At 37.9% G+C, this 18,995-nt stretch overlaps 5 protein-coding genes and 1 long non-coding RNA gene across 6 annotated transcripts; 2 read left to right on the forward strand and 4 right to left on the reverse strand.

Moving 5' to 3' along the window:
- Window positions 1–29: 29 nt before the first annotated feature.
- Window positions 30–2,148, reverse strand: LOC106454529 (macro domain-containing protein VPA0103). Its single transcript, XM_013896645.3, has 8 exons — window positions 1,644–2,148; window positions 1,302–1,438; window positions 1,106–1,154; window positions 881–983; window positions 684–779; window positions 536–610; window positions 386–455; window positions 30–294 (listed from the first exon to the last, which is right to left on the reverse strand). The coding sequence occupies exons 2-8, from the start codon at window positions 1,401–1,403 to the stop codon at window positions 217–219; spliced, it is 573 nt and encodes a 190-aa protein (XP_013752099.1). The 5' UTR covers window positions 1,404–1,438; window positions 1,644–2,148; the 3' UTR covers window positions 30–216.
- Window positions 2,149–4,181: 2,033 nt separating this feature from the next.
- LOC106450695 (expansin-A8) lies at window positions 4,182–5,896 on the reverse strand. The gene is made up of 3 exons (XM_013892408.3): window positions 5,577–5,896; window positions 5,154–5,466; window positions 4,182–4,718 (listed from the first exon to the last, which is right to left on the reverse strand). The coding sequence occupies exons 1-3, from the start codon at window positions 5,728–5,730 to the stop codon at window positions 4,412–4,414; spliced, it is 774 nt and encodes a 257-aa protein (XP_013747862.1). The 5' UTR covers window positions 5,731–5,896; the 3' UTR covers window positions 4,182–4,411.
- A 2,030-nt stretch (window positions 5,897–7,926) lies between these two features.
- LOC106450693 (bZIP transcription factor 18) lies at window positions 7,927–10,305 on the reverse strand. The gene is made up of 4 exons (XM_013892407.3): window positions 9,770–10,305; window positions 8,884–9,016; window positions 8,723–8,807; window positions 7,927–8,651 (listed from the first exon to the last, which is right to left on the reverse strand). Exons 1-4 carry the CDS (start codon window positions 10,189–10,191, stop codon window positions 8,227–8,229), a joined length of 1,065 nt encoding a protein of 354 aa, XP_013747861.2. The 5' UTR covers window positions 10,192–10,305; the 3' UTR covers window positions 7,927–8,226.
- Window positions 10,306–11,160: 855 nt separating this feature from the next.
- Window positions 11,161–13,536, forward strand: LOC106450692 (aminoacyl tRNA synthase complex-interacting multifunctional protein 1). The gene is made up of 11 exons (XM_013892406.3): window positions 11,161–11,324; window positions 11,425–11,523; window positions 11,674–11,835; window positions 11,932–11,997; window positions 12,101–12,271; window positions 12,349–12,515; window positions 12,591–12,681; window positions 12,774–12,842; window positions 12,921–13,012; window positions 13,111–13,174; window positions 13,268–13,536. Exons 1-11 carry the CDS (start codon window positions 11,262–11,264, stop codon window positions 13,370–13,372), a joined length of 1,149 nt encoding a protein of 382 aa, XP_013747860.2. The 5' UTR covers window positions 11,161–11,261; the 3' UTR covers window positions 13,373–13,536.
- Window positions 13,537–13,665: 129 nt separating this feature from the next.
- Window positions 13,666–14,707, reverse strand: LOC111215509. The gene is made up of 2 exons (XR_002664399.2): window positions 14,151–14,707; window positions 13,666–14,063 (listed from the first exon to the last, which is right to left on the reverse strand). It is a non-coding gene; the product is annotated as an uncharacterized LOC111215509 (long non-coding RNA).
- Window positions 14,708–14,933: 226 nt separating this feature from the next.
- LOC106450691 (DEAD-box ATP-dependent RNA helicase 17) lies at window positions 14,934–17,937 on the forward strand. The gene is made up of 10 exons (XM_013892405.3): window positions 14,934–15,152; window positions 15,244–15,316; window positions 15,409–15,518; window positions 15,814–15,957; window positions 16,051–16,159; window positions 16,231–16,589; window positions 16,661–16,734; window positions 16,810–17,123; window positions 17,213–17,459; window positions 17,535–17,937. Exons 1-10 carry the CDS (start codon window positions 15,014–15,016, stop codon window positions 17,808–17,810), a joined length of 1,845 nt encoding a protein of 614 aa, XP_013747859.2. The 5' UTR covers window positions 14,934–15,013; the 3' UTR covers window positions 17,811–17,937.
- Window positions 17,938–18,995: the final 1,058 nt, after the last annotated feature.

Genomic DNA, 18,995 nt, shown 5'->3' on the forward strand with positions numbered 1-18,995 from the left:
CGACTGTTTTTGTTGGGTTCAACTTCAACTCTTAAATCCAAAGGACCATATATAACATTGTATGGAATATCACAAGGCTCTCATCACATAACACATAACGGCAAATGTTTCCTTTGTGTTGAGTATAACACAAGGCTCTCATCACACTAACACAAAATAACAAAGTCTTATTTACTCATGTTTACTTGGTCATTCACTTAGGCGGCAGATGGAATCTTAAGCTTCTTGTAGCATCTCATTTGCTTTGTTTACCCACACGTTATAAATATCGTCCGCGGACATAATAAAATGCACCTTCATAAGAATGACAATACAAGATTGTAAGAAAATGTCATTTGAATCCCATGCAAGTGTAACAATATGGACGAGATAAAGCATCCTTTACCTCTTTAAAGTCATTGGCGAATTCTTTGATCGTTGATATACCGATCACAGCAGCTTCATCAGAAGGATATCTTTAACAACAAAAACAATACATTCTAAGAGCAAACCCAAATAAGAAAACGAGTTAAGTTTCTGGTTGCGAAGATTTTACCCATTAATCCCACAAGATATGGCAGGAAATGCAATGTACTTGATGTTGTTTTCCTTCGCCACTATAAGACTATTTCTGTAACAAAACATAAGTGAGTTATGTTTAGAAGAAACAAGAAAGATAGGGTAGAACAAGAGAAGCTGCTTACCTGTAAGAGCTGGTGAGGGACTCTCTAGGGTTGACGTCTGAGTAATAGACGGGTCCAACAGTGTGGATCACATGAGATGCATGCAAGTTGAAACCCCTGTTTCATTTTTTGTAATCCAACATGTTTCATTAATCAACAATACCTAATTCAAACTACATCCAACGATTATAAACATGAGTAGAATAAGAGTAACCAACGGTGTGATTCTTGCTTCACCAGTTGGACAACGCACTCCAGGACGAACTTCAGGGATGTCATAGCATGCTGCTCTCATCTGTGGCCCAGCAGCTCTATGTATTGCTGTCACAGATATAATTATATTTGCCTTTATATTTCACATTGGTCACAGTTTGTGTTAACGGATATACACAATGGCAATGGAACTGGTAGAAAACTGATAAAGACAAAACTCGTAAAGCTACCTCCGTCGGCGCCACCACCACCTAGCATTCGCTTGTTTGCTGGATTGACCTGAAGAAACATACTGCCTAAGTCAAAGTAACGATGAAGCAATAGCATCAATCAAATGATACAAGAGGCTATCAACCGTTTTTCATCACAAACCCTCAAGTTTCATTTAGTTTTAGGATTTGAATTGATGGAGAAGGAGAGACTTACAATAGCATCGGAGGACGCATCCACGGACCACTCGGTGATGTCACCTTGAAGGATTTTGAGAAGACTAGAATCAGACAAATTGAAAACAGCTCCAGAAGCCATGGATGAGATAGACAGTTAGCACTTCTCCGGAAGTCCTATTAGGAGAAAGACAGAACAGATGAAGAAGCAGTCATCACATTTCATTTTTTGTAAGTTTTGACTTCTATAAGTTTTCATTTAATTTAATAAGATTAGTGCTTAGTTTGCGTGTTTAAGAGACCTACCTTTTCTTACACTCAAAAGCATTTTGTAATTAGTTAAAGAGATTCATTAGCAGCTTAAAAACAGCGGAATGCTTACCAACCAGGAATGGAAATGTTCATTCTGACAGACATGCATCCAAGTTCTTGTTCCATGACGACGACTGTTTCTAATTTACAGTTTTGCTTTTCATGTCTTTTTGAGTTATTAAGCAAATTTTATTTTCGAATTAGGATTCTTAAAAAGTAAAAAGACATGAAGTTGTGCTGAATCCTTAAAAGACTTTCTATATTACCAAATATAACCATTGAAGATAATCACAAGGCTCTCATCAGACAACACAAATATCAAATAGCTCTTTTGTGTGGAGTATTAGGGAATCATGTTAGTGTTAATCATTGGCCTATATAGCACTACAAGAAAACAACGATATTCTGACGGACGTTCCGACGGAAAATGAAATCCTCGGAAAATCCCGAGGAATTTCCGAGGATATTCCGAGGAAACACAAAATTTGGTTTCCTCGGAATTTCCTCGGAATATACCGACGGAATTCCGAGGAAATATCATTCCGTCGGAATATTCTTATGGAATACCGAGGAAAATTGTATTCCTCGGAAAAACCCGATGAATTCCGAGGAAATATTATAGACGTTAGAGAGCCGTTGGAGAGCCGTTGGAGAGCCGTTGGGGGATTTTAAAAATTCCGAGGAAATTCCGACGAACTAGCCGTTGGCATCGGAATTCCGTCGGAATTTCCTCGGTCTGTCGGCAGGATTTCAACTATAAATACAAGCATCCCTCTTCCTCTTCATTCACTCCATATCTTCATCCTCCCTCTCACTCTCTTTACACACGAATTTGATTCATAAAAAACATGTCTTCTTCAAATTATTTTCGTTCTTGGATCGATCGACCTCATTTGGATCCGAACACGAGATTGCTTACGGAAGAATACCAACGAGGTATAACCGAATTCATGAGGTTAGTTCACCGACAACCGGAAGCAAAAACAGGTATGTTAAGATGTCCTTGCTCTAATTGTAAAAATAAAAAGGTTATTAAAGAGTGGGATGTTTGGACTCATCTATATTTGAGTGGGTTTACACGAAGTTACAAAATTTGGTATCATCATGGGGAAACTGATTATGAACATGGTAGTACTAGCGAACCTCATCCAGCGGTTAGATTAGAAGAACCAATTAGAACGGATGTAGATTATGGTGTAGGTACTGAGCAGATGGTAAATGATCATTTTAGAGGGGAAGATTTACCCAATGCCGAAGATAGGAGATTTTATGATATGTTGGATGCTGGAAAGCAACCATTGTACGAAGGTTGCAGAGATGGTCATTCAGCTTTATCATCTGCTACAAGATTGATGGGCATTAAGACGGATTATAATTTGGCTGAAGACTGTGTGGATGCGATTGCTGATTATGTAAAAGGTCTTGTGAGGGACGTGGTCGACCTGGTCCAAACTCAGGTGTATGACGAAGTGTCTCAGCTTCAAACCGATGATGACGATTCGACGGCTTCGACCAACTTGTCCCGGGTTCGAATCAACGAAATCGTTGAATCGGTAAGTTCTTTTTTTTTTAAAGTTCAATTTATTTATTTCTTGATTTTTATTTTATCATCAATTTATATTATTTAAATTTGGTTATTTATATTTCAGTCGGTTCCAAAGAAGAAGGGACGTTTGGTCGGTTTGGGTCGTCGCTCCCGGTCGGCTGCTCCTTCTTCTGCACCACCGCCATATGTTGATCCAGAAGTTCTTACGGCTCAGCTGAAGGACAAGGATGATCGGATATCTGCGTTGGAGACCCAGATGGCAGCTCAACAGGCGGGCTATGAGACACAGAAGAGGCTGAACGAGCAGATGATGGAGATGATGAGGAGGATGTACCCGAACGAGGTGTTCCCGAACATTCATGACCCGTAGTTTTTTTTTTTTTTTACCAAAAACTCGGAATGTTTTATTTAACTTTGAATATTATCTACTATGTTTTCAATTTTAATTTTAATTTTAAATTTTCGAATTTAAATTTCAAAAATTTTAATTTTTTTTTTAAAAATTAATTTTTTTAAAAAAATATTTTTTTTCCGAAATTCCGAGGGAAAGAAGTTTCTCGGAATTTTTCGAGGGACAAAAGTTCCTCGGAATTTTCCGAGGGAAGGAAGTTCCTCGGAATTTTCCGAGAGACAGAAGTTCCTCGGAATTTTCCGAGGGAAAGATTTTCCTCGGAATTTTCCGAGGGCCAGGTTCCTCGGAAATTCCCGATGAACATTCCGAGGAATGTTTCGTCGAAACTTCCGAGGATTGGACCATCGGAATTCCATCAAAATATTCTGAGGAAGGCGTCCCTCGGTATATTCCGAGGAATCTTCCGACGAACTTGAAGTCCTCGGAGTTTCCTCGGAATTTAGTTTCCTCGGAATTCCGTCGGAAATTTCCGACGAAATTCTGACGAAATATGAATTTCCGAGGAGATATTTCCGAGGACACTTTTTCGTCGGTATGTCCTCGGAATAGCGTTATTCCGACGACATACCGACGATTTTTTTCCTCAGTATGCCGATGTTTTCTTGTAGTGGAGCAACCGTTGACTTCAAAGTCAATATGCTCTTTGTTGGTGATAGAAATTCAATTTATTGAGTTATTTATATATAAGATGTTTTGAGTATGCCAACGGGCTAAGTTCAATAAACATGTAAAATAAAATAAAAACTTGCTCTTCGTAGGCACGCTAAATACAACCATTGAAAGCTAAGCGGGTGCTTATGAGCCACCTCAGCAATACGCAGCCACACCAGCACCACATAACAGAGAGAGAGAGATATAGGATGACTGTTTGACTCAAAAGTCAGAACTGACCGCCTTGGAATGTTTGTCCGAACTGCCAATTAGAAGGAGCAATGTCATTGCTAACGACGGTGCGACCATCACTGGTGGTGACCTGGAACGAGAGGCTCTGGTCGTTGAGGTAAGAATTGCTCTGCCAGTTTTGTCCCCAGTTCCTAGACATTGCTTGCCACGACCCTGTTTTTGAGCCTCTTATCGAAACGGCGTGGACGTCTCCTGCTCCTCCTACGTTCGAGATCAAGACAAGGTTGAAGTAAGAGTGCCCGTTGATCGTAAACCTTACTCCTCCTTTCTTCATACACGGTACTCTGCACTTACATAACAACATAACTCATTAATTTAGTTTTAATTGTTTGTTTGGATGTGGTCTTTTTTTAAACATGATAATTAATACTTTCTCCGGTTTAATTTATGTATATATTTAAATTTTATATGTCGATTTAGAAGTAATTTTTTATTTACTTAAAATGTCGTTTTATATTTTTAATGCAAAATTCTATAATTTTTCTTGTTTTATCTCTATTCTTTAGATTTATTAATTAAAAACATCATAAATTTAATATAATATTATGGATAAAATATTAAATTTTTTTTTTTTAATGTGTATGAAAAAATTTAAACATTTATATTGTAACGAATGGGGAGTACGATACATTTTCATCTTTATTAAAAACTTGGTTTCTAGTAAAACCTTAAGCAGCTTTGTTACTTGCAACTCAAGTATCAAGAAAAGTAAAACGGACCTTCGGAAAGAGACGGGAACAATGCCGGCACGGTACTGAGCGATTTGGAGAAAAGCTGGCTCGGCGAGGTCGAAATGTTGAAGAGGAGGATTGCACCATCCTCCATTATCGTTTGAGAGGCCAAAGTTCGGTGGACAAAAGTTTGTAGCCGTGACGGTGATAGTAGAGCCAAGACACCATCTCGGGTCATCGTTGCACTTCATCTCGTAGCACGCGCCACACGTAAGTCCGTTGTTGAACAGTGCCGTACTTAAAGCCGCCGTGTTCGTCCCGTAACCTTGGCTGTACAGATTCCCATAGCCACAAGCCCCGCCTGAATATTTAGGTTAAGCCACGTGTTAAGCTAATAGATGAATGTAAAAAAAAGATTAGTTTACTAATTAATATAAGCTTATATATATATATAAGATTTCTTGGCCATACCCATGGTGCCGGACGCGTCGCCGCCACCGTAGAACGTGGCGTGACCACCTTGCCAACCTCCGTCGTCCCCATTAGTTCCTTGGAGGGAGAATAATACGCTGAATATGGATAATATTGAGATTATAGAATATTTGGAAGATGATGTAATATACATTTTTTGGACTGGTTGATTAATTCGGTTTTGAGTATTGGATTTGATTTGGTGAGAATAGTGAGACTGATGTGGAATCAAGGGTGGAGGAGTTGAGTTTATATAGGGGAAGTTTTGGAGTTTATAATAGTAGCAAGAGATAATATTTATATCGTACTAATATATGTGGACAACAGATTAAACAGTTAGGAAAATAAAGGAAAGTGTGTGTATTTATGATTTTGTAAGATCAGGGGGGACTTTGAAGGTTGTGGCCACATGCAAATGTTGCGGCTAGACCAAATGTGATTCGTAATCAAGTGGCTCCTACTTGCACATGCTTCAATACACAAGTCTTTATTAGTTTGTCTCTTCTTTCATTTTGCGTTGGTCATATGATCAATATCTTTTATTATTATTTTTTTTTTTGTTCACAAACTAAACTTCATTGAAAAATGAAACTGGGTTCATTACAAGGTTTTTTAACACCTGTTTGGCTAAACCATCCACGTTAGAAACAGAGGATCTACTGACCCAATAGAAAGATACAGAAACGAAAACTAAAAATAGAGAGTTGATGTCGCTGAGGATTCCATGCAAATCTGAAACATTTGAGCCATCATTGATTGCCGTCATCAGTTTACTTGAGTCAGACTCGAAAGAGATTTGTTTGAAATCCAACGAAATCGCTTCCTCCATTGCTGCCAGTACCGCCAACCCCTCCGCCACAAGGGGTGATTTAACATTTGCAAAAGTTTGGGACCCTGAACAGAGGTGTTCCTTCCCAATGCCTACAAACTCCCACGCCACACCCGCCTGGTGTCCTTCCCTGTTCCACGCCGCGTCAGACCTACAGATAATCTCGTTTCTTGGTTCATCTTTTATTTGTGTTGAAGATCATACACATCAATAACTTCAGTCAGTATGTTCAAAGCACTCATACAGATTTTGACAATCTTAGAAAACATTAATGTAAGACATTATTAGATCAAAATGTTTATGTTACAAATGATCCATTTACACGATGAACTTATAAGGTTAGTTAATGTGAACACATTGGAATAGGGAAGCAATTATACCAGTCGGTAATTATATATTGTATTGTTTAGATAAGTATTCCATTTCAATCTTGATTGATTGATTGATACGATTTGGTTTGGGGGTTTGATCACAAGTATTATTTTGCTTCAGCTATCTAAATGATATGGATTGACTAGAGAGGCCACTAATAATTAAACAAAATATAGCAAGTGTGACACTAGATGGTCCTACCATGTTACAAGCACATGCAAGAGGCTCTCGACGTGTGAGGCTCCTCCCATGCATATTTCCAATACGTCATTTTCGTGGCCCTTTTATGCATCTTATTAAAGTATCTTCTACGTCTAAAATGTAATCTACTTAACCATTTATGGTTCGTTTTTAACCAGGTTACTTCATGATCCCCTGAAATATAGAAATGTTTTTTTGGGCAGGAAAAACACATTACAGATTTAGAATTTCAGTTGTAAAATGTGTTTCAATAGTATTCAACATACAATCAGACATCTCTAGAACTACAACATAAATTACAGTTTTAGAATTTCGTCTAAATTTATTGCCAATTATAGACGCATCTATATTGAAGTAGGAAGAGCAAGAATTCGATTGAAACCAAAAAAACGTAAAACCTATTGAATTGTATCCACAAAAAGGTCACGTGAGATCTATCCAAAGCGTACCAAAAGAAAACTAAAGGGACCACACTCTAAGCAACCATCACAAGGGGCTTGTCTCTTAGTTGCCCCGAAACTGCCGGGACTTGCCATAACTACGTGCCTGAAGAATTGTCACTGTCCCAAAGAAAACGTCATTTCAATGACCCAACTTATGAGCCAACAATAGATAAACTTAAGTCTGAAGATATAGTTCATAGATTTTCATGTGAGGATTTAATTTTGTTGTTAGGTAGTTAGGATACCGTCTGAGTGGCCTCAACACTGATTTGTACTCTTTTGCTTTCTAAGCAATTTAATTAAGTTTTTCATATTTTTTGATGAAACTATATTGGTTTTTAGTAGTTGATTCCTAATGTCGGTTTAAGAACAGTGAAGAAAACAAAAACTGATTTTAGATAGGGTTCTTATGAAAGTCCTAAGAAACTTGTGCTTGAAGCAAAGTAATTAACATTGAATTGTGAAATAACGAAAGAAGAGAAAGTGATGTAGGAGACCTGAAACATAAAAACAGTTTCTTTTCTGGTTTAAAGGCAAAGCAAAATCCAACGTTTACAGGAATAAATGAAGAAGCAAGAGCACATAAAGAAACATAAAAAAAAAGTAACTGGTTCAACTTTGATAGCTCCCAAGGAAGAACAATATGAATCAGAAAAGTTAAAAACACCTGTGTCTCTGTTGAAACCCCCTCATAAAGAAAATAAAAGTTTTACAGAATTAAAAAAAAATGAATCAGACGACCATATTTAGCTAAAGATTTTTGAAGGGAGAGAGCAAAAGAATAGGATTTATCCACAAGGCTGACTCACATCGTGCTACTGCTTTCACTGACGGTGTCAGACCTACCAAAGTTCGAGCCTCTGCCACAGCTGCTAATGTCAAGCCCCTGTAACCGGCCAAGAGGGTCTTCATTCATTGCCTCTGCAAAGGAATGAGACTGACCCGAGGCATTAGAAGTAGCCTGATGCATAATGTTTAGGTTTTGGTTGTTGTTGTTGTTGTTGGGCTGGAAGAGATGAAACTGGTGAGTCATCTGTTGCAGGTTTTGAGCATCGGTTTGTTGTTGCTGATGATGATGATGTTGAAAGAAGGATTGTTGTTGTGGTGGTTGCTGCTGCTGTTGAGAGTATTGCATGTGTGCCATCCCGAGGTTATAAGCATCAGCGTGTGAGACTTCTCCCGTGGCGAACTTCAGCCTCTCTACTTCCTTTTTGAGTTGGTCGTTTAGTGCTGCGTAGAGAAGAATCATCTGTAAATGATCTTAAATAACATAAGAGGAGAGAGGGGACAGGTTAACATACCATCTCGCAACTTGGCTTGTTGTTCCATGACTTGTAAACGAAGCTTGAGCTCTGTATTTTCAGATGACAAACCAGTTGTGTCTCTCTGTAATAATCAAAGTTATTAGGCAGTAGATGAGAATGTAAATGTTACTACAAATGCAGTTTGTGAATAAAGAAACCTGGAACAAGGAGAGTTGTGCTGAAAGGGTAGTAGCTTCAGTTTGCAAGGTCTGAACTTTCCTCTCGAGCTCCATAATGTACCGAGCCTTCCTCTCTTTTGAACGAGCAGCAGATTGTCTATTAGCAATTATCCTACACAGAGCGCACGAGACAGGATTAGACTAAATGTTTCAAAAATTTAGAATAGCAACCATTACCATAGAGGTTCATAACAATTATGAGAGTGAATGAACACAAGACTAATGCACAAACTTTTCCGAACCAAAGGCCACTTTTAAAACTATTTAACTTTCAATCATGTACAGTTTGACTACTACTAAAAAGGGAATGTGAAAAAGGGATCATCTCAAAAGTTTGAACTTGAAACATATTCAAGCCTTGTGAGAAAGTACCACACACACACACAAAAAAAGTCATTATTAGATAGAATCTCTAACCAAAACAAGAATGTACAAGTACACCAAGCTTGAACAGACAAAATCAAACAAAAATATCTAGTTATAGGGGGGCGTCACATCATCATGAAAGAGACACATTGTCGTACAAATTCAAGAATCACAAAAAGAAACATACTTATGGGACCCTCATGGACACTCTCACCCAAAAAGACCTAGCAAAAGCAGCATAGTAGAACCTCTAAAATTTCAGTTACCATTGAAACTCAAGAATCATAGTCAAAACAAAAGTAAATGTAACACGTAACCAAAAGTAATGCATCACATCAACATCATAAAGAAACCATCTTTTTTCCCGCGAATTATACAAAACAAGACATATGTAAACTAGTCTTAACGATCTAATAACGGGAACTAGATTTTAAACAAATCAAGTTGTTGTTAAAAAAAAAGATTTTAATCAAATCATTTGAGTTAAAAAAGAGGAAACCTTTTAGCTCTCTTGGGATCAACGACCCAAAGCTCAGCGAGCTTATCAGGAGCCATGGCTTTCTTAGCCTCGATCGACTCCAAACTCGAAGACCCACCATCGACGGAGAGGCTGTGCCTGTGCCTAGGCCTCGAACTCGAGCTCCCACCTTCTTCTCCTCTTCCTACATTTTCACCGGGAAACGGGTTATCGGATCCGGATCCTCCGAGTTTCTCGATGTCCAAGTAGGTGCAGAAGATGTCATCTTCGGATCCGAGGTCGTCGAACCCTCCGAAGGGCTCGGAGAGATCTAGATCTTCGGGGAGACGGAACTGAACCTCGGAATGAGCTCGACGATGGTACGGTCCTCGAAACGGCGTCGGAGTTGGGTTGGAGAGAGGAGGCGGGCATTGGTTAGATTTCGCGTTCGAAGAATCATCCATGCTCTTGGAATTGGATCGTCCTTCTCTCTCTCTTTCTCTAGCTCTGTGTTTCGCGCCTTCTCTCTCTCTCCTCTGTCTATCTGTCGGAATCCGGACAGCGAATGAGAGATTCAGATTTCACGTTTTTTTTTAACCGAAACGGGCTGCGTACGGCGTCGTTTGGTGCTTCATTTATTCTTTATTTATTTTTATTCTTTTTAACTGCTAAAGCAACTTTGAAGCTCTTTTCCCCGTCTTTTGACTACACAAAATCATATAGATTTTAATTAACATTTAAGAAGTAATTAAATTCTGTGGATTTGTAAATTGTAATTTGGATGTTTCTTATGCATGTTAAGTAGTAATTTGGATATTGTCGTTGGATAAAGTTTTTTCTTCTTAGGTTGCATTGATCAATATCACAAAAGATGTAAATTAGTTTTTTTCTTTGGGGATCTAAACTCTGTTAATTTGAAGGAATGAAGAGTTAATAGATTAACATATAGGATTGCCATAAAATTCATTTATAGTTCAAATATTTAGAGTTGTACTCTAAAATATCAATTTTAATTTATTTTCATAAAATAGTTCTCAAAGATGAAAATTACCAAAATAAAATTTATTAAAGAGTAAATATATATTTATACCATATGGTTAACTGGTGGGGTTTTTGGGGTGGAGTTTTAAAATTTAAAAAGATAAAAAATTAAAAATTAAAATTTTAAAATAAAAAGATGGTCATTTTTTTTCTGAAGGAGATTTTAGTGACAAAAACTTAAAAAGAGCAGAGAATTACCCATTAAATAATTAAATCACCTGCACTTTCTCTTTATAACATTTTTAGTTACACAAAATTATATATTTTATAACGATGTATTTAAATCTAAAAGACCTTCTGATAAGCCCATAATGGGATGCGATCAATGGCCCGATTTATATTTCAGGCCCATAGGAAACTGAGATAACGCCGCTAGTTGGAAGTCCGTTAAGGCCGTTATATTCGAGGCAAAAACCCTATGTAAGAGAGAAAACGGCAGGAGTGTTTGGTTTTTCAGCAAAGAGCCCCGAAAACGATAAAAGAGAAGAAGAAGATGGATTCAAAGACGAAGCAGTTGATCCTATCAGCTCTCTGTAAACACTTCTCCGTGGATCCTGTAAGTAAAAGAACCGTTTTTATTCATGATTTTGTAGCTAAGTAGCTAGTTTCTGATCTTTGTTCTAATGGGGGTATTGAAATTGAATTGATTCATCAAGGTTGCTCTTGGAGGGTCTGATGAGCATGATGTCAAGACGCTGTACTCTAATGTCTTGAAGGCATCCGGAAAAGAAGTGTCTTCACAAAACAACGATGAGGTAGGTGCTTATGAACTGTAAAGATTGAATTTTTATTGAGCTCCCTTCTCGTTTGTGATTTGTTTGTTTGAGTTTACAATGCAATGTCTTATCTGTAGTGGTAAAGGATGGATTTTTATTCGGTTTTATTCACAATTTTGCATGTTCCAGGTCTTAAAGTGGATGGAATATGCAGAAGGTCTCCCAAAGGATTGCTTTGCAGCTCTTGAGAAGTTGAATGTAGAGTTAGCAGTCAAGTCAGTGGTGTTGGGAGATGGATTGACGCCATCTGCAGCTGATGTTGCTGTCTTTGCAGCTTTGCATGCTTCAGTGGTAATGGACTGTTATGATGTTCTTGTTATCTGTTGTTTTAATTGCATCTTTGTTTTGCTAACTTGCTGTTATCTGCTGACTTGCTGTGTTTCTCAGATTGGTCTCTCGGATTCAGACAAGGAGAAGATCCCACATGTCATAAGGTGGATGAACTACATCCAGGTTTGTCAAGCTAGTCTGTAAATACTATGGAGTTAACAACACACCTTGTGTCTGTATGATTAGCTACTGTGTTTGTAATTGCTGCTCGCTGTTAATTTTACAGATTAAAGAAGAGTTGACAACATTGTTTGGACCAATCTCTGTGAAGTTACCACAGTTTGACTTCGAGGTATCAAAAAGTGTCGTCAAGGTGGATTCCAAAAAGACTGCAGAGAGTCCAAAGCCTCTTGATAAATCAGAAGCTCAGCCAAGCACAAAGAAAACTGAGCCTGAGGTTGGATTCATTTGATTGTGAGTCTATTAAATGTTGTAGAGAATCTCTGATGTTTCAACGTTTTTTGTTTGGTTTAGGAGCCAAAGAAAAAGGCTGCAAAGGAGAAGGATGCCAAGAAAGAAAAGAAGAAGCCTGCTGAAGCAGCACTAGCAGCAGCTAGCAAAGAGACAGAGCTTAGTGTCAGTTTGCTAAATATTCAGGTCGGTCTGATTCGCAAAGCATGGAAACACCCGTCAGCAGACAGGTTTGTGGTCAAAACACTTTCAATCTTACGGCTCTGTTGGGAGTCTTCTAATATTTTAGAGCTGGTCTTATGCAGTTTGCTGGTGGAAGAAATAGATGTTGGGGAGGGTAAAGTGAGGCAAGTCGTTAGTGGCTTAGCTAAATTCTGCAGTCCTGATGATCTAACGGTAATAGTGATGCATTATTGTTGTATTAGTCTTGAATTTTAAAGCTTACTTATCTATTGTTTGTTGCTTGATGCATTATGATGATGATGAAGAACCGTCTTGTTGCGCTCATCACAAATGTCAAACCTGGAAAGCTAAGAGATGTAATGTCAGAAGGATTGGTAAGAATTTTCTTCTATCAAGATCAGATTATTGCAAAACTCTCAGTTCTCTCACACTTGTTCTTCTTTTCGCTACAGGTTCTTTGTGCTTCAAATGAAGATCACTCGGTTGTGGAGCCGTTGCTACCACCTGCTGGAGCTAAACCAGGAGAGCGTGTTTCATTCTCAGGGTATGTAATGTTTAATGACTTAAACATCAAACATCTTTTGATTGCTTTGGAAACATGCTTGTCCATCACTAAACTCAAGAACCGTTGTGTGTTTATAGGGTGGAAGGAAAGGCGGAAGAGGTACTGAACCCAAAAAAGAAGCAACTTGAGAAGATAACGCCGGTATGTACAAACACATATTCATTAAGTCTCATTCGTTGTAACAAAACTGAACACTGATGAGAGTATTGTGTTTGCGTGTTAATACATTTGCAGCATTTGTACACTGATGAAAGTGGTGTAGCCACTTACAAAGGCATACCGTTCATGACGTCAGCTGGACCCTGCACTTCCACCATCCCCAAGGCTACCATCAAGTAGTTATACTTCTTCTTTTTGATGATATTCACAAACTCTGTTGGATAAAGAAAGTTGTCACAATTCAAGTTAAGCTATGACTTTGTTCTTATTTACTGCTTTTGACTTTTTTTCTGTTAAACCAAACCTTGTTTTAGCCGTTGATAATAATCTTATTTGACCCTAAACTCGTTAGAGAAGTTGCTCAATATGTTCCCTTGCAAAGGTTGTTTCTAGTCTCTTAAACTATATTAATATTGAGAAACTCAAATGTCATCTCATGAACTGCAGAATCTGACCGTGAGAGATATTATATGTAGCCCTAACCATAAACATTTCAATATCTTGATTCCTTTATTTGATTGTTTACATGTTTTTTATCTGAAAATCAAGGTGTTTTCAAGATTTTTAATAGTAATCTTCACACATACACAAAACGAGGAATCATAGAAAATGATTGTGGTTGTGAAGATGGTGACGATGTCTTCTGTCTTCATACCCTAAGCAACGAATAAATGGATAGCATGAGAGGAAGAGACATCTCTTTATTCCTCTGACTATTGAAAACGTAGGCAACACGCAATAACAACAACATTGATGATGATTATGATGATTCTCTTCTTTCAACTTTTCTTTCTCTTTTATTCTCCTCTTGTCTCTTTTGCGTCCATTGTTGCATAAGATTGTCATCGTTATCTGGTTTTTCAGATCAAATCTGAGAAAAAAATAAAGAAATATATGGAACCTTGTGCTGCAAGAAAGTCTAGGGTTTAATATGAAGAAGATGAATCTCATTACTTACCTCAGAATTGAAGAGGAAGAAGATGAATCTCTTTCTTCTCCAAAGATAGAGAGAGAAGGTTTGAAACGCAGTGGAGAAATTGTCCTGAAGAATATCCTTGAGAGGCTTGTATTGTACATCTCCATAGGGAGCTTTCAACATCACGCCACGTGTCATTCCTCTATGTCTTACTTCTCATTGCTTTTTAGACGGAACCTCGTGCTCCGACCAACCAAGATTTCTTTTTTAATTTGATGTTCTCTTTTGTTGTGTATGTACCGCACGATTTCTCTAGACTTGTAGTAGTATAGTATAATCAGTATGATTTGTTTTAGATTATAGAACAAAACCATACCATTATTATACTCTACATTTATATGGTACAAGTTATCTAATACTATTGCAAGTCAAATTTCAATAATTCTATCCAAAATTAAATATAGGAACTAGCGAAGCTGATTGAGCTAAAACGCGGAATTAAAATGTTCACCAAATTCTGACCTAACTTATTTAAAGAGTTTGAAATCTGAATCTCAATCATTTATAGAAAAACATGGGGTTAATTATTCAGTTGAACTTGAACTTTATTGGTTTGGTTTATTTTTTTCTGAAAACTTTATGCTTTCTGTTTCAAATTAAAAACACTAATATTAAAATTTGTTTAAGAAATATTACAGATAAGTTTATAAATACTCAAATAGATTTGAATGTCTACAGGCTGGAAATAATATAAAAAGGCTTTTTAAAGCTTGTAGGCCCAAGTTCTTGAGGGCCCAAACACGAACCGGCGTCGTATAGAAAGCAAAACCCTTACAGTTGCTGTTTATCGCCGTCGAGTTATCGAAAACGACGGAGGAGAACAAGTTTGTTCATCGGAGAAGAAGATGGTTAAGAGAACCCAACAACCCGCGAGAGATTCAAAGCAAGAAGCTAAAGATGTAAACAAATCAAAGAACGGTCTGTTCGCTTCTTGCTCCTTCTCCTCCCTCGGCCTAGATCCCAAACTCTCCGACCAGCTCCAAGGTTCGGTCTTTTTGTCTCTGTCTAATCTCTTTATGCTTAAGGAGCTTGAACCTATACATTAATGGTCTATTTGTCGTGTCTAATTGAACAGAAAGGATGGGTTTTGAAGCTCCTACGCATGTACAAGCTCAATCTATTCCCGTTATTCTCTCCGGTCGAGATGTGTATCCTTTTGTCTACAGTCTTATTATATCTATGATTGTATTAGTCGTTGCCACGTGTTTGTTTCCTTTGACCTTGGGATATAAATGTATAGACTTGTTAACGCTGCAACTGGAACTGGTAAAACTATAGCTTACTTGGCACCAATCATCCATCACTTGCAAGCTTATTCTCCCAAGGTTGATCGTTCTCATGGAACTTTTGGTATGTTACTTTCTATTGTCTATAGCTAGAATTTAAAATTTGATTAGAGCATCTCTAACCCAACTCTATTTTCCAATCTAAAATAGTTTTTAGTGTAAAAATTGGGTTTAATCTTAAATGAAGTAACTTATTTATTTTTTTGTTAATCACTCTATATATATTTTTTAAATAGAGTACCATTGGAGTAGAATCCAACTCTTCTATTATTTTGAAAAAATAAATAGAGTGAAACGTTGGAGATGGTCTTAGTAAATGGACCTTTGGTAATGATGCTTGGTGACGTTGTATGTGGCAGCTTTGGTGATTGTGCCGACACGGGAGCTATGCCTTCAGGTGTACGAGACTTTGGAGAAGCTGCTGCATCGGTTCCACTGGATTGTCCCTGGTTATGTGATGGGAGGCGAGAAGAAGGCTAAAGAAAAGGCTAGGCTAAGGAAAGGTCTGGTCTTTTCTTCGTTTCACATGTTTTGTTTCTCAGCATTACTGTTTGTTGAGTAGAAGATATTAATGATTGGTTGCTTGGTTACTTCAGGGATATCTATTCTAATTGCAACCCCAGGACGCCTTCTTGACCATTTGAAGAACACAGCTTCATTTGAGCACAAGAATCTTCGATGGGTCATCTTTGATGAAGCTGATTGGTATAGTTTCTTTACCTTAAAGCTAGATCATGTGCTTCCTTTATTTAGTTCTTTCTTTGAATTTGAAACAGCATTCTCGAAATGGGTTATGGGAAGGAGACGGAACAGATCATTAAGCTTTTAGGTTCTAGACAATACGAGGAAGGGGATGATGATGATGTTGTTGTACCAAAGGGAGCTCAGAAACAGACCTTGTTACTCTCAGCAACACTGAATGAGAAAGTTAACCACCTTGCAAAGCTTAGTTTGGATGATCCGGTGATGATTGGTCTTGACAACAGCAAACTGCAACAAAAGCAGCTGCCAATAGAGTCTCCAGCCTCTCCTGATTCTGATGAGGATGAGATGGTGATTCACGTAAACAAATCAGCAAATCCTTCATCTGAGGACTATGGTATACCATCGCAGCTTGTGCAGAAATATGTTAAAGGTACATTTATCTTCACTTGAGTCCTTTTGACTTGTTCGATACTCTTTGTAACAAATGTCTATTGTATACAGTGCCGTGTGGTGCACGGCTTGTGGCGCTTCTTTCTGTACTCAAGAACCTCTTTGAGAGGGAAGCTTCTCAAAAGGTAACATATCTGAAGTTTCTTGTCATAGAACAGTCTGTTTGAATGAGGTTTTTGTGTGGATATACTTTGTTACAGGTGGTTGTGTTCTTCTCAACACGTGATGCTGTAGATTTTCATCACTCGCTTCTAAGTGAATTCCAGTGGCCACCAAAGTCCGAGACACAAGAAGAGGAGGAGGCTTCGAAGCAGCTGTTTCTCAAGTGCAAAACGTTCCGGCTACATGGAAGTATGGAGCAAGAAGATAGAAGATCTGCGTTTGCGAACTTTAAAGCAGAGAAACAAGCCCTTCTCTTGAGTACAGATGTTGCTGCTAGAGGATTGGACTTCCCAAAAGTAAGATGTATTATTCAATACGACTGTCCCGGGGAAGCTACAGAATATGTGCATAGGTAAAGTAGTCTTGGAATGACGTTTCTACCTTAAAAATACATTGTACGTTTGAATTTTAATGAGCTTTGGGGATTTTTTATGGTTGCAGAGTTGGTAGAACAGCTCGTATTGGTGAAAAGGGAGAAGCCTTGTTGTTTCTACAGCCTGTTGAGATAGATTATCTTAAGGACCTTAAGAAACATGGTGCAACACTTGCAGAGTACCCTCTTCTCAAAGTACTTGATAAGTTTCCGCTATTGGGAAACATGCCTCGCATCAAAAAGGTCATATCACTAGAATCACATCCCTGGGTGATATCTCTGCAGAGAGCTCTTGAGTTCTTTACTTACGCCGAGGTATGATTCTCTTCCTCTCCTATCTTGTCTTCTCCTGCTTGGTGTTCTGATGGAAAAATGATCCTTTATTTGCAGCCGAAGATGAAGAACCTGGCGAAGAATGCGTTTGTCTCTTGGGTAAGGGGATATGCAGCTCACAAGGGAGAGCTCAAGAGCATCTTTGTGGTGAAGAAGCTTCACTTGGGTCATGTAGCCAAGAGCTTTGCTCTGAAAGAGCAGCCTTCGTTGGTTGGGAAGTCACACCATAAGGAAACAATGAAGAGGAAGAGAGACGAACGCCAGAGAGGGCAACACCCAAAGAAGAGAAAGAAGATGAGTGGTGGCAATAGTAGAAGTACAACAAAAACTTGATCAAATCCGTTTCCCCACCACAAACCATGGCATTAAGTTTTGTAATGAGAGCAGTTTTGCTCATCGAAAATTTTGAAGTATTTAAATGGTTTAAAACATTATCATTATTGTTGAGTAACTTCTCTAATGGCCTCTGAGATCTTCAATGCATTGAGTAGCTTAACGAGTAACATGTAGATGAAGATGAGTCCACTAAAACAAGATAATATAATTAGAGACATTTTGGGGGTTTAAATGAATGATATCACAAATCAAATAATTAGTTTGTATTCTCAAAAATGTACAGTGTATGCCTGTTTGTCTAGGGTTCATTACATTCCAGATGAGGTTCTGTTAATGCGTTGGGAACCAAGTCTGGGAGCTGCAGGTTTGGCTGCTCTGCCACGACCAGAAGACGAAGATTATAATTCCATGGTTGAGAGTAAAATTATGGAAAGTGATCTCAAGTGTGTACCTATGCTTGTAGCTGTTGGAATCAAGTCTTTAAATTTTCATTTTTTTTTTGTCATCTTTGAAATTTCATTTAACCAAATTAGGTTTTCTAAGTTCTTAAGCATAAACTATTTCGAATCAATTATTTCCCTTTCGTCATTTCAATCTTGCATGTTTTTTTGGGAGATATTGCATGTTTCCTATATTTCCTCTATTTCATTAAAACAAATATGTAGTATTTGGTTAAAAGACACATATTAAAAAATAAAAAATAAAACCTTTTTAAACTATTATTTAGATATATTATGTATAATTCAACCTATCATAAATATTTATATACATTTTGATTGTTCATACAAAAAGTTACATATAAATGTGAAAACAACTTATATTTTAAAACAAACAGTTATCTCTAATACTAATTATATTATGAAAAGATTAACACTTTCCTAGTCACTGACCGTGGCTCACAAACTTGTCATATTTACTCAACCGCTTCTGCCGTTATCCCCACCGCTCCAATCGCTCCGCGGCTGCAACTGGCCATTCCGTTGACTACGGTCCCCTCTTCTTCGACATAGCCAACACTATAATGTTTGGTAGCGGCGGGAATGGGGCCAACATGGATTTCATATGTCCTTTTAATGATCCAGCTCATCATCATCACTGTTACCGGCGGCTTGAAGACGGCGACGACCGAAGTCAAAATAAGGTTCATGAATCAACAGAGAAAGGATAAGTTTAATTAAACTT

This window comes from Brassica napus, chromosome A5, assembly GCF_020379485.1.
Source record: "Brassica napus cultivar Da-Ae chromosome A5, Da-Ae, whole genome shotgun sequence".
Lineage (NCBI taxonomy): Eukaryota > Viridiplantae > Streptophyta > Magnoliopsida > Brassicales > Brassicaceae > Brassica > Brassica napus.